General features: G+C 49.4%; 4 protein-coding genes across 8 annotated transcripts in view; 2 read left to right on the top strand and 2 right to left on the bottom strand.

Annotated features, from left to right (window-relative positions):
- Positions 1-13552, bottom strand: part of LOC139273523 (zinc finger protein 664-like) — a 79139-nt gene that overhangs the window by 8912 nt on the left and 56675 nt on the right. For 3 of the 5 annotated variants that reach the window (XM_070890457.1, XM_070890456.1, XM_070890455.1), the window contains exon 3: positions 635-725. The gene's annotated coding sequence lies outside the window, so the exon portion shown is untranslated. Of the gene's footprint in view, positions 1-634; positions 726-1097; positions 1135-1501; positions 1564-13552 lie in introns of those variants that run through there. The other 2 variants (XM_070890460.1, XM_070890462.1) reach the window with 2 other exon arrangements.
- LOC139274096 (histone H1.11L-like) lies at positions 8302-9000 on the top strand. Its single transcript, XM_070891140.1, has 2 exons — positions 8302-8487; positions 8581-9000. The coding sequence occupies exons 1-2, from the start codon at positions 8302-8304 to the stop codon at positions 8998-9000; spliced, it is 606 nt and encodes a 201-aa protein (XP_070747241.1).
- LOC139273548 (histone H4) lies at positions 9805-10116 on the top strand. Its single transcript, XM_070890499.1, has one exon. It carries the CDS (start codon positions 9805-9807, stop codon positions 10114-10116), a length of 312 nt encoding a protein of 103 aa, XP_070746600.1.
- On the bottom strand, positions 12701-13057 carry LOC139273538 (histone H2A type 2-C; the record flags this gene model as incomplete). The annotated part of the gene is made up of 1 exon (XM_070890487.1): positions 12701-13057. A coding segment is annotated over exon 1 (357 nt), but the record flags the coding sequence as incomplete, so codon positions are not given.

Raw genomic sequence — 13552 nt, 5'->3', positions numbered from 1 at the left:
GAACTGGAGCGGGTCATTCAGTTGCTCGAGCCTATTACATTAGGAACTGGAGAGGGCCATTCAGCTCCTCGAGCCTATTACATTAGGAACTGGAGAGGGCCATTCAGCTCCTCGAGCCGATTATATTAGGAACTGGAGAGGGCTATTCAGCAACTGGATTTAAAAAGCAATAGGATGATGCAATTCTGCCCCTTGGGTCTGTTACATTAGGAATAGGACAAAGGCAATCATCCCCATGGGATTGTTTCATGGGAACAGGAGGAGGCCATTCAGCCCCTCAAGCTTGTTACATAGGAACTGGAGGAGGCTATTCAGCCCCTGGAACCTGTTACATCAGAACTAAAGGAGGCCATTCATCCCATTCTAGCCTGATACATAGGTACAGGAGGAGGTCATTCTGCCCCTAGAGGTGGTACCTATGAACAGGAGGAGGCCAATAAGTCCCTCGTGTTTATAACATTAGGAACACGAGAAGGCCACTCAGTATCTCCAGTCTGTTAATTTAGGAACAGGAGACGGTTATCAGCCCCCTCGGGCCTGTTACACAGGAATAGGAGGCGGCCATTCAGCACCACAAACATGTTTAATTCGGATAACCTGTCTGTATACCCGCACAGTGTGATAGGTACCGTACCTATTGTGTGTGAGAAGGAGCTGGTTGCACTGTTCCTTATGTCTCAGGTGGAGGAAACTTCACATTTGTTCTGGTTCCTTCAATTTCTTGCCTGTAGGAGGATAAGGTACCTCTGATCATTCAAGAACAGGAGAGGTAGAAAAGACTAAAGTGATGAATGTAATCGTTCAATTAATATTCATTATGAACATTCACAAAGGGAAGCCAGCGATACAAACAGTGTCAGTGTCTGACTCCACTGCAGTACTGCAGTACTGAGCTTCTGCACACCAAGCGTGTTGGGCAGATTTACAGCAATTTACTGACATCCAGACACAACCCAACCCCTGCTTCAGGAATGGGACTACCCGATGGAGCACGAACTTTTACACAGCTCAGATTGCTACTCCCCTCTCCCAGGGCACTAACCGTTCAACCAGAAACAAAGAGCCGCTGTTTAAAACGTGTCCTTCACATTTCTCACCCGGTGCCTGCAATAGATGCTCCTTGTATAAATCCTCAGTGTCCGGCTCTGCTTCCACCGCTCGTTGTCCAATGACAACAAACACGGTGAGACTGGAACTAAAGCAGGAACGTTCACTACTGGTTTGCAGGGAGAAAGCAGCAATGATTGTAAACAGCAGATCCTTCCCATTCTGTCTCCCTTACCCGGGACACACGCTGTCCACACACAGCCCGAGAATGGTCTCTCCCTTCCCCCACTCACTCCACGCACTGAGACCAGTTCTTGCTCCACTCCGCCTGTTACACACAGACCCCGACTCCCCCTGAACTTCCCCCGGACTCAGTGCCGATCTCTGAGCCCATCTGCGGACACGCTCCCAAAGCGATGTGCTGCTGTAAGGAGGCTGCTGCTCGCTGCCTTACCCCGAGACCGCGGTGTGTCCATTCCCGGCTGTTTAAACCATCTTCCGTTCACTGACTGAATGGCGCGCACAGGCTGGGCTGGGGGAGGGGAAGGCGCATGCGCTCTTCTGCTCACTGGAAATCGACTCAAGGTTCGGGGCTTAATCGCGCATGCGCAGCTCTGCAATAATTCAGCCTTCAAAAAGCAAAGTGCACTTTTCTCGATTTACTTTTATCAGAATCTGAGCAAAGGAACTGGGCCTGGGGGGCAAGGACAGAGAATGTTTAAAGCTGGGGGCCTTGCCCCTTTGAGATGCTCAATTTGTGATCATTCCGTGCAGGGTTTTTTTCTCTTCGTGAGCCTGTCCTCACAAAGTAATCCTGCAGAAACATCGGAGGGACGGCAGAGTAGGAGTGTTTGCTGGAACTGTGCAGGAGTCAATATCTGACAGAAACTGTCCCAGTTTAATTTAATCAGAGTGAAACATTCGGTCACTGAGAGTAATACCGAACGGCCCTGAGCTGCAAGATTACAGAGAGTACAACAGGCAAGCGAGGGTTAAATGTGGGACCTTGTTTCTCTCACTCTCTGACACTGTTCCGCAGTGTGGGGCTAATAATGTGTCTGTCTGTGGTACAATATCAGTGAGAGAGGGGACTGCATCTTCTGTCCCTCCAATGGGATCTTTCAGGATAAAACCGGACCTCACAGGTCAGTCTAGAACTGATACTGTGCACGTTTCTGTGTCTCACCGTCCTGCCTCGCACTCCCCTGTCTCTCTCTCTCAGCCCACTCTTTCTCTCTCTGTCGCTTTCCCCTTTCTCTTGTACTGTCTGTGAAGGCGGGATTCTGTTATTTCGCGTGATGTGGAAACACTTATGAGTACAACACAATAGGAGCAGGGAGGTCTTACTGCAGTTGCACAGGGCCTTGGTGAGGTCACACCTTGAATGTTGTGTACAGTTTTGGTCTTCTAATCTGAGGAAGGACATTCTTGCTATTGAGAGAGTGCAGCAAAGGTTCACCAGACTGATTCCCGGGATGGCAGGACTGACATATGAAGAAAGACTGGATAGAATAGACTTATATTCTCTGGAATTTAGAAGAATGAGAGGGAATCTCATAGAAACATATAAAATTATGACGGGATTGGACAGGTTAGATGCAGGAAGAATGTTCCCGATGTTGGGGATGTCCAGAACCAGAGGTCACAGTCTAAGGATAAGGGGTAAGCCATTTAGGACCGAGATGAGGAGAAACTTCTTCACTCAGAGAATTGTTAACCTGTGGAATTTTCTACCACAGAAAGTTGTTGAGGCCAGTTCGTTAGATATATTCAAAAGGGAGTTAGATATGGCCCTGATGGCGTCGGCGAGAGGTGCGTGGAGAGACAGTCGGGACTTCGGTGTGAGGCCTATAAAAGGCACAGCAGGGAGTCCAGGGCCCAGAGTCGGCGAGAGGGATGTGGAGAGGCAGTCGGGACTTCGGTGAGAGGCCTATAAAAGGCACAGCAGGAAGTCCGGGGCCCAGAGTCCGCGAGAGGTGCATGGAGAGGCAGTCGGGACTTCGGTGAGAGGCCTATAAAAGGCACAGCAGGGAGTCCGGGGCCCAGAGTCCGCAAGAGGTGCATGGAGAGGCAGTCGGGACTTCGGTGAGAGGCCTATAAAAGGCACAGCAGGGAGTCCGGGGCCCAGAGTCCGCGAGAGGTGCGGGGAGAGGCGTGCCGGTGCAGCTACAGGGAGAAGGCAAAAAAGAAGTAGAAAGAAACAGAAAGGTGACATCACAGCCAAGGGGGTAAGTGATTGGCTGGTGATTGGTGAGTAGTTTTTCGTTTTTCTTTTTTCTCTTCAAAAACAGTGAGTAAACTTTAGCATTGTTGTTGCCTATCTAAGGGTTAAGTCATGGCAGGACAGCTCGGTCACATGTTATGCTCCTCCTGTACCATGTGGGAACTCAGGGACGACACCAGTGTCCGTGACGACTATATCTGCAGGAAGTGTGTCCAGCTCAAGCTCCTGACAGACCACGTTGTGGAGTTGGAGCTGAGGGTGGATTCACTCTGGAGCATCCACGATGCTGAGAATGACGTGAGTAGCACGTGTAGCGAGTTGGTCGTACCACAGGTGAAGGGTCCACAGTCATATAGGGAATGGAAGACCAGCAGGAAGAGCAGTGCAAGGAAGGTAGTGCAGGGGGCCCCTGTGGTCATCCCCCTGCAAAACAGATACACTGCTTTGAGTACTGTTGAGAGGGATGACTCATCAGGGGAGGGCAGCAGCAGCCAAGTTCATGGCACTGTGGCTGGCTCTGTTGCACAGGAGGGCAGGAAAAAGAGTGGGAGAGCGATAGTGATAGGGGATTCAATTGTAAGGGGAATAGATAGACGTTTCTGCGGCCGCAACCGAGACTCCAGGATGGTATGTTGCCTCCCTGGTGCAAGGGTCAAGGATGTCTCGGAGCGGATGCAGGACATTCTAAAAAGGGAGGGAGAACAGCCAGTTGTCGTGGTGCACATTAGTACCAACGACATAGATAAAAAAAAGGGATGAGGTCCTACAAAACGAATTTAAGGAGCTAGGAGCTAAATTAAAAAGTAGGACCTCAAAAGTAGTAATCTCGGGATTGCTACCAGTGCCACGTGCTAGTCAGAGTAGGAATCGCAGGATAGCACAGATGAATACGTGGCTTCAGCAGTGGTGCAGCAGGGAGGGATTCAAATTCCTGGGGCATTGGAACCGGTTCTGGGGGAGGTGGGACCAGTACAAACCGGATGGTCTGCACCTGGGCAGGACCGGAACCAATGTCCTAGGGGGAGTGTTTGCTAGTGCTGTTGGGGAGGAGTTCAACTAATATGGCAGGGGGATGGGAACCAATGCAGGGAGACAGAGGGAAACAAAAAGGAGACAAAAGCAAAAGACAGAAAGGAGATGAGTACACGTGGAGGGCAGAGAAACCCAAGGCAAAGAACAAAAAGGGCCACTGCACAGCAAAATTCTAAAAGGACAAAGGGTGTTAAAAAAACAAGCCTGAAGGCTTTGTGTCTTAATGCAAGGAGTATCCGCAATAAGGTGGATGAATTAACTGTGCAAATAGATGTTAACAAATATGATGTGATTGGGATTACGGAGACATGGCTCCAGGATGATCAAGGCTGGGAACTCAACATCCAGGGGTACTCAACATTCAGGAAGGATAGAATAAAAGGAAAAGGAGGTGGGGTAGCATTGCTGGTTAAAGAGGAGATTAATGCAATAGTTAGGAAGGACATTAGCTTGGATGATGTGGAATCTATATGGGTAGAGCTGCAGAACACCAAAGGGCAAAAAACGTTAGTGGGAGTTGTGTACAGACCTCCAAACAGTTGTAGTGATGTTGGGGAGGGCATCAAACAGGAAACTAGGGGTGCATGCAATAAGGGTTCAGCAGTTATAATGGGTGACTTTAATATGCACATAGATTGGGCTAACCAAATTGGAAGCAATACGGTGGAGGAGGATTTCCTGGAGTGCATAAGGGATGGTTTTCTAGACCAATATGTCGAGGAACCAACTAGAGGGGAGGCCATCTTAGACTGGGTGTTGTGTAATGAGAGAGGATTAATTAGCAATCTCGTTGTGCGAGGCCCCTTGGGGAAGAGTGACCATAATATGGTGGAATTCTGCATTAGGATGGAGAATGAAACAGTTAATTCAGAGACCATGGTCCAGAACTTAAAGAAGGGTAACTTTGAAGGTATGAGGCGTGAATTGGCTAGGATAGATTGGCGAATGATACTTAAGGGGTTGCAGACCAATTGAACAAGTACTTTGGTTCAGTATTCTCTAAGGAGGACACCAGCAACCTTCCAGATATAAAAGTGGTCAGAGGGTCTAGTAAGGAGGAGGAACTGAGGGAAATCCTTATTAGTCGGGAAATTGTGTTGGGGAAATTGATGGGATTGAAGGCCGATAAATCCCCAGGGCCTGATGGACTGCATCCCAGAGTACTTAAGGAGGTGGCCTTGGAAATAGCGGATGCATTGACAGTCATTTTCCAACATTCCATTGACTCTGGATCAGTTTCTATCGAGTGGAGGGTAGCCAATGTAACCCCACTTTTTAAAAAAAGAGGGAGAGAGAAAACAGGGAATTATAGACCGGTCAGCCTTACATCGGTAGTGGGTAAAATGATGGAATCAATTATTAAGGATGTCATAGCAGCGCATCTGGAAAGAGGTGACATGATAGGTCCAAGTCAGCATGGATTTGTGAAAGGGAAATCATGCTTGACAAATCTTCTGGAATTTTTTGAGGATGTTTCCAGTAGAGTGGACAAGGGATAACCAGTTGATGTGGTATATGTGGACTTTCATAAGGCTTTCGACAAGGTCTCACACAAGAGATTAATGTGCAAAGTTAAAGCATATGGGATTGGGGGTAGTGTGCTGACATGGATTGAGAACTGGTTGATAGACAGGAAGCAAAGAGTAGGAGTAAATGGGTACTTTTCAGAATGGCAGGCGGTGACTAGTGGGGTTCTGTGCTGGGGCCCCAGCTATTTACATTGTACATTAATGATTTGGACAAGGGGATTAAATGTAGTATCTCCAAATTTGCGGATGACACTAAGTTGGGTGGCAGTGTGAGCTGTGAGGAGGATGCTATGAGGCTGCAGAGCGACTTGGATAGGTTAGGTGAGTGGGCAAATGCATGGCAGATGAAGTATAATGTGGATAAATGTGTGGTAAAAACAGAGAGACGGACTATTATCTGAATGGTGACAGATTAGGAAAAGGAGAGGTGCAATGAGACCTGGGTGTCATGGTACACCAGTCATTGAAGGTTGGCATGCAGGTACAGCAGGCGGTTAAGAAAGCAAATGGCATGTTGGCCTTCATAGCGAGGGGATTTGAGTACAGGGACAGGGAGGTGTTGCTACAGTTGTACAGGGCCTTGGTGAGGCCACACCTGGAGTATTGTGTACAGTTTTTGTCTCCTAACCTGAGGAAGGACATTCTTGCTATTGAGGGAGTGCAGCGAAGGTTCACCAGACTGATTCCCGGGATGGCGGGACTGACCTATCAAGAAAGACTGGATCAACTGGGCTTGTATTCACTGGAGTTCAGAAGAATGAGAGGGGACCTCATAGAAACGTTTAAAATTCTGATGGGTTTAGACAGGTTAGATGCAGGAAGAATGTTCCCAATGTTGGGGAAGTCCAGAACTAGGGGTCACAGTCTAAGGATAAGTTGTAAGTCATTTAGGACCGAGATGAGGAGAAACTTCTTCACCCAGAGAGTGGTGAACCTGTGGAATTCTCTACCACAGAAAGTTGTTGAGGCCAATTCACTAAATATATTCAAAAAGGAGTTAGATGTAGTCCTTACTACTAGGGGGATCAAGGGGTATGGCGAGAAAGCAGGAATGGGGTACTGAAGTTGCATGTTCAGCCATGAACTCATTGAATGGCTGTGCAGGCTAGAAGGGCCGAATGGCCTACTCCTGCACCTATTTTCTATGTTTCTATGAAAGGGATCAAGGGGTATGGAGAGAAAGCAGGAATGGGGTACTGAAGTTGCATGATCAGCTATGATCATATTGAATGGTGGTGCAGGCTTGAAGGGCCGAATGGCCTACTCCTGCACCTATTTTCTATGTTTCTATGATACTGTTTCTGTTTCTCTCTCTGTTGCTATACATGACGGTGTGGCACTGTTACTGAGCGTAATATGGAGACACTGATACCAAGTGTAAGACTAATAATGTGTCTCTTTCCCTCTCTTTCGGTGGTGCTGTACATGAATGTGTGATACTATTATTGAGCGTAATATGGAGACACAGTTAGGGAGTTTAAGACTGATTCTGTGTCTGTCTCTCTGTCGCTCCCTCTGATAGCCATCTCTGGGTGGTGAGCATGGTATGGATAGTTCACCAGTTACTGTGATATGTCCCTCATTTTCGGAGGATAGAGACAGACAAAGAGAGGGTGGATGGGCGGTGAACTCATAATTTCTATTTTCACGTTAATCAAACATATTTCTGCGTACGAACAATGTAACAACTTAACAGCATATATAGGTTAAGCCAGCCACAGCTGTGATTGGCTCCTGCCCCTGAATCTGGGGAACAGACACTGAGGAGCGCCGACCTCAGAGTGTTTAACACTTACTGAGCTGGGAAACTTAAAAAACCCCGAGAATCGGCAGCACAGGCCGAGCGGAGAGGTAACCCTGTGCTGGGAGCTGTAAATCTGGGATAGTTTGTGCTGTGAATGTGCAGATGTGAACATTGTGTGAGCGAGAGTGTGTTAAAGGGGCGGGCCGGTGAGACTAATGTCACTGTGTTTGTGTGTCCGTCTCATCGCCGGATTCCAGAGTCCCTCTTGTATAAAATTCAAAGATTTTCCTGTCACAGGATCGCCCTGCTGCCCTGCTCAGGTCTAAAGTGGGAATTAAACGTTAAGTTTGATGTGATTTCAAATTTCAATCGAAAAACGAAGAAAATGTCCGCAATCGGGTGAGAGAGCGCGATCAGTGCAGCAATGAAACGGGTTTAAATCTAAATTGCTGCCTTCAATTCGGAGGAAGCTTTCTCGACAACAAACATCCCGGTCTTCGGGACAGAAAGAGGCCAGTCTGGGAATCTGGAGGGCCCGGGTTGAATTGGAATCGGACAGTTAATGAGGAGAGAGAAACACAGAGAGGCTGGAGGGGCGGGGAGCTGACAGCAGGATGTCTCCGCCCCGTCCGCTCGCTGCCTTTAAGTTGCTCTGTGCCGCCGCCTCCCGTTTCATTTCTGACCGAGCTCTGACTGTCAGAGAGATTTTTCACAGAGTCGCGGACATGACTGACACTGCAGCCGCCGAAACGGCTCCTCCTGCCGCCGCCGCTCAAACCAAGGCTCTCAGCAAGAAGAAGAAGCCAGCTCCCCGCTCCAAGCCAGCCGGTCCCACGTTGGGCGAACAGATCCTCAAGGTTGTGGCCGATGGCGGCGATCGCAAGGGGATGTCCCTGTCCGCGATAAAGAAGGCTCTGGCGGCCAAAGGCGTGAATGTGGAGAAGCGCGGGTCCCAGATCAGGTTCAGTATCAAGAGGAATGTGACAAATGGCTTCCTGGTGCAGACCAAGGGCACGGGCGCCTCGGGTTCCTTCAGAGTCGCTAAGAAGGAAAACCAGGGGAAAGTGGGAACGAAGGTGAAGAAACCAGCAGCCAAGAAATCTCCAGGCAAAAAACCAGTAGCCAAGAAATCTCCGACCAAGAAACCAGCAGCCAAGAAATCTCCGGCCAAGAAACCAGCAGCCAAGAAATCTCCGGCCAAGAAACCAGCAGCCAAGAAATCTCCGGCCAAGAAAACGAACACCAAGAAGGCGCCAACAGTAAAAAAGACAGCGAAAGCTGCGGCTGGGAAGAAGGCGACAGCGGCGACGCCCAAGAGCCCCAAGAAGGCCTCGGGCGCAAAGGTGAAGGTGGCCAAAAAGGTGGAAAAACCGAGGGCCAAGGCCAAATCAGCAAAACCCAAGAAAGCAGCGCTCAAAAAGTAAATAAAAAGTGCAACTTGTAAACATCTGAACCCAAAGGCTCTTCTCAGAGCCACCCACATCTCTCAGAAAAGAGTTGATCCCCGAATCAAATGATCCCTGTCCCGGGGCCGGGCTCAGATTTCAGACAGAAATCATTGAACATGAAGCCAGGATCCCTGGTGACTCGCTGACATTGGCTGCACTCACCCCTCCCCCAGTGTCTGCAATAAAACACACATTGAGAACGGGATGTCCGGCCCGGACCTCACTAACTGGGGATGTGTTCAGCTCCAGTCTCAGTTCCTGCTCATTGTCATTTTCAGGGGGAGAGTCTGTGAGACGGTGATACTGGCGGAGATACCCCGCCTCACAACTCAAACCCCAAACACCACATTCTCCAAATCAGCTGGAATAAGGTGTTTGTAAACTGCTGAACCCTTCTGTGAGAGGAAGTGTGGGGAGATGGAACAAGGTCTGAGATTGACAGGGAAAGGGCTGTATATAGGCGGGAATATTCGCGATTGTTAATTGTAACGGGACCTTATTTAAAAGCTTCTGGTTCCTGGAAGCTTTGAATATAAATTCCGAGTCTGTTTCGGTTCTATTGTCGGAAAACGGTTTGAAATTGGCGGCTGCAGAAAGCTGGAGGCGGAGCTGGAAGATCAGAGGCCGCTCACTGCTCTGTCTGTCAATCTTGACTGTCTCCTCCCCTTCCCGCCTCTCTCACTCTGCGCTTTCTCAGTCAGGTCGGCTCCGGCTCTATAAAAAGGAGCCGGCAGCAGTTCACTTCTCATTCAGCAGCTGTTTGAGTGAAGAGTCGTTGTCATGTCTGGTCGAGGGAAAGGAGGCAAAGGATTGGGTAAAGGCGGAGCCAAGCGGCACCGTAAAGTGCTCCGTGATAACATCCAGGGTATCACCAAACCAGCCATTCGCCGCCTGGCTCGCCGTGGCGGTGTCAAGCGGATCTCGGGCCTGATCTACGAGGAGACCCGCGGGGTGCTGAAGGTTTTCCTGGAGAATGTGATCAGGGATGCAGTCACCTACACTGAGCACGCCAAACGCAAGACGGTCACTGCCATGGATGTGGTGTACGCTCTGAAAAGGCAGGGCCGCACTCTCTATGGATTCGGCGGCTGAATAACTCGACCCTTTTCCCCCAATCACAACACAAAGGCTCTTCTAAGAGCCACCCACCGGTTCACAGAGAGAGCAGCGACCTGGGGATCGGAACGCGGACAGTTGGGTTGGGAAATGGTTTCGGCTGTTTAATTAATGGAAAGAAAGGTTTGGATTTATATAGCGCCTTTCACGACCACCGAACGTCTCAAGACATAGAAACAGAAAATATGTGCAGGAGTAGAATAGGCCATTCGGCCCTTCGAGCCTGCACCGCCATTCAACAAGATCACAGCTGATCACCCACTCCAGCACCTCCACTCCCCGACCCCCGCCCCCCCTCAGCCGCAAGGACCACATCCAACTCCCTCCCGAACACATCCAATGAACAAGACCAATGAAGTACTTTTGGAGTGTAGTCGCTGTAGGAATATGGGAATTATTAAATATTTTACAACTATTGTAAATATGAGAGATCAAAAATTCCGGCTGACAGTCACAATTACTGGGCAGGATACACAGTCCCAGACATTACAGTCTCCCCTCACAGATAATTCCTGTCATGTGCGGTTTCTGTGTGAGAATCGGTTAAATGGGACGGCACTGGCGGGATTGATGCGGGACTTTATGTTTACAGGAAGCAGTGACCGGGGATTTATTCCCGCCCGGTACAGACGGATCACGGAATGGAACAGAATTCAAACCGGAATGTGACAGAATGGGATTGGTGACTTATAATGGGGCACAATCGCCGTTATAAAGAGCGGGATTCTTAAATTGCTGGCGGGAAATTAGATTTTATTTAATCTCTGTTGGTTGATATTCTGAAATTGGCGGGCTTTTTGAAATTGACCAACTGTCAGTTTCAGTTCAGCCAATCAGGGCCCAGTAATCCCCACCCTTCATTTTCACTCTCGGTGCTTGGTTCAAACTTGATTGGCGGTCAGGCTGCAGCCAATCACAGCCCCGGGGCCGACCCTCACACACTTTAAAAGGAGGCACAAGAGGAGGCTCTGCATTTCAGTCCCTGTGTCCCAGATTGTGTTGAGATCCGTTCAGAAAATGGCCAGGACCAAGCAGACAGCGCGCAAATCCACCGGAGGGAAAGCTCCTCGCAAACAGTTGGCGACCAAAGCGGCCCGGAAGAGTGCTCCGGCCACGGGCGGAGTGAAGAAGCCTCATCGCTACAGACCCGGCACCGTGGCTCTGAGGGAGATCCGCCGCTACCAGAAATCCACCGAGCTGCTGATTCGCAAACTGCCCTTCCAGCGCCTGGTGCGGGAGATCGCTCAAGACTTCAAAACCGACCTGCGCTTCCAGAGCTCGGCCGTCATGGCCCTGCAGGAGGCCAGCGAGGCTTACCTGGTGGGGCTCTTTGAGGACACCAACCTATGCGCCATCCACGCCAAGCGAGTCACCATCATGCCCAAAGACATCCAGTTGGCCCGCCGCATCCGCGGGGAGCGCGCCTAGACTCCCCCTGCCTCGGCTCGAAGCTTCAGCACCAAGTGCAACAACGGCTCTTTTCAGAGCCACCAAATCAGCAAAGGAAAGAGCTGCGATCTCCTGTAACCAGAGTTTCGTGTTGTTCATTAACCTATTGTAGGGACGGGCAGAGGGTGTGGGACTGATTACTGCTCGTGTGTTCATATACCAGCTCAGTTCACATGTGAGTTATTGACGATTAACTGATGAGCCCTTTAATATTTTCGGAAACTGACATCGGCTTTGCGTCGCTCTGACCCCAAGTTCCCCGGGGCAGAACACAGATTTCCCTATTCGGTGTTGCCGGAGAATGGGGGCAGGCAGATCTGGGAAGCACTGCAATTGACCCGGATCCTGTATGTGTTGTGCAGTGCGGTCTAAACTGACCGGCTTAGCAGAGAAATAAAGAGCCCGGGAACGGCCGGAGCTCCCGAGAACGAAACCAGCATTCAAACTATCTCAAACCAGACCAGAATTAAACTAGGCCCTTTTATTACTACATTAATTCATCATCGCCGACTCTCTCGTTTTCAGACAGATTAAAGAATATTTAAAGAACCGGTGGCGGTATTTATACAATTGTTGAGTGACAACTGTAGTTCAATTATTCGCTGTTAACGGCAAGAGTGTATGTGTGAGCAGAGAACCGTACTGCAGAGACCGTGAACTGAAAACTCCCGCATACGGATAAGGGGTAAGCCATTTAGGACTGAGAGGAGAAACTTATTCACTCATAGTTGTTAACCTGTGGAATTCCCTACCGCAGAGAGTTGTTGATGCCAGTTCGTTAGATATATTCAAGAGGGAGTTAGATGTGGCCCTTATGGCTAAAGGGATATTGAAAGAAAGCAGAAAAGGGGTACTGAGGGAATAATCAGCCATGATCTTCTTGAATGGTGGTGCAGGCTCGAAGGGCCGAATGGCCGCCTCCTGCACCTATTTTCTATGTTTACAGGTCTAAAACAGGCCAATCTATCGGTACATGAATTAAAGGTCTCTGACTCCATTAAGACAGTAAGCAGCCCTTTCACAGATCCTGTGGGTGGCTCTGAAAAGAGCCTTTGGGTTATTAGATTAAATCTTGTCCGCTTTACTTGGTCTTGGACGAAGTGGTGGTTTTCTTGGGCAGCAGCACAGCCTGGATATTCGGCAGCACCCCGCCCTGAGCGATGGTCACCTTTCCCAGCAGCTTGTTGAGTTCCTCGTCGTTGCGGATGGCCAGCTGCAGGTGTCTGGGGATGATGCGGGTCTTCTTGTTGTCGCGGGCCGCGTTGCCGGCCAGCTCCAGGATTTCAGCGGTCAGATACTCGAGCACAGCAGCCATGTAGACCGGGGCTCCGGCACCCACACGCTCAGCGTAGTTCCCCTTTCGCAGGAGCCTGTGAACACGGCCCACAGGGAACTGCAGTCCGGCCCGGGAGGAACGAGACTTGGCCTTGGCGCGAGCTTTACCGCCGGTTTTTCCTCTTCCAGACATTTCCACGATCCACAAGTTCAGAAAAAAGAATGAGAAACTCCTCCCATATCTGCCCTTCTTATAGCTTCTGGAGGGATGCAGGGAGCGAACTTGTGATTGGTCGCTCTGAGGTGGATTTCATTGGTCTTTTCCGCTGACCAATCACCGTCTGCTTCGCCTGCCAATGAAAAGAGGGCGAAAATTACTGTTCGACTTCCAACGAATCTTCAATTTCAAAAACCCCGCCAATAATTTTTACAATGCGGATTATGTTAATAAATTCACCATTAGCCAAAGATTTCCAAACACTTTTTATTTCCTTTTGCCGTATTCCATATTACCTTCAAAATTCCAGGATGTTACAATCAGGTTTAAATTCGGGTTCAGTTTCATACGTTCTGTAACGGGACACATTCCAGCTCAATCTTTGTACAATTTGGGAATCACAGATCATGGATCGATCCTCCGCACAGGCGGGATTGAGACCAGAACTGGGAGTTCTTCTGTGAAAAGAGA

The sequence above is a fragment of the Pristiophorus japonicus genome, chromosome 9 (assembly GCF_044704955.1).
Source record: "Pristiophorus japonicus isolate sPriJap1 chromosome 9, sPriJap1.hap1, whole genome shotgun sequence".
Taxonomy (NCBI): domain Eukaryota; kingdom Metazoa; phylum Chordata; class Chondrichthyes; family Pristiophoridae; genus Pristiophorus; species Pristiophorus japonicus.
This window is presented reverse-complemented; position numbering and strand designations above follow the sequence as displayed.

What these genes read in the sequence shown, in the direction of transcription:
- LOC139273548 (XM_070890499.1), top strand. Translation starts at nt 9,805, where the DNA reads ATGTCTGGTCGAGGGAAAGGAGGCAAAGGATTGGGTAAAGGCGGAGCC.
- LOC139274096 (XM_070891140.1), top strand. Translation starts at nt 8,302, where the DNA reads ATGACTGACACTGCAGCCGCCGAAACGGCTCCTCCTGCCGCCGCCGCT. An exon ending in CCCTGTCCGCGATAAAGAAG is followed by an intron (nt 8,488 to 8,580) that starts GCTCTGGCGGCC and finishes TTCCTGGTGCAG; the next exon opens with ACCAAGGGCACGGGCGCCTC.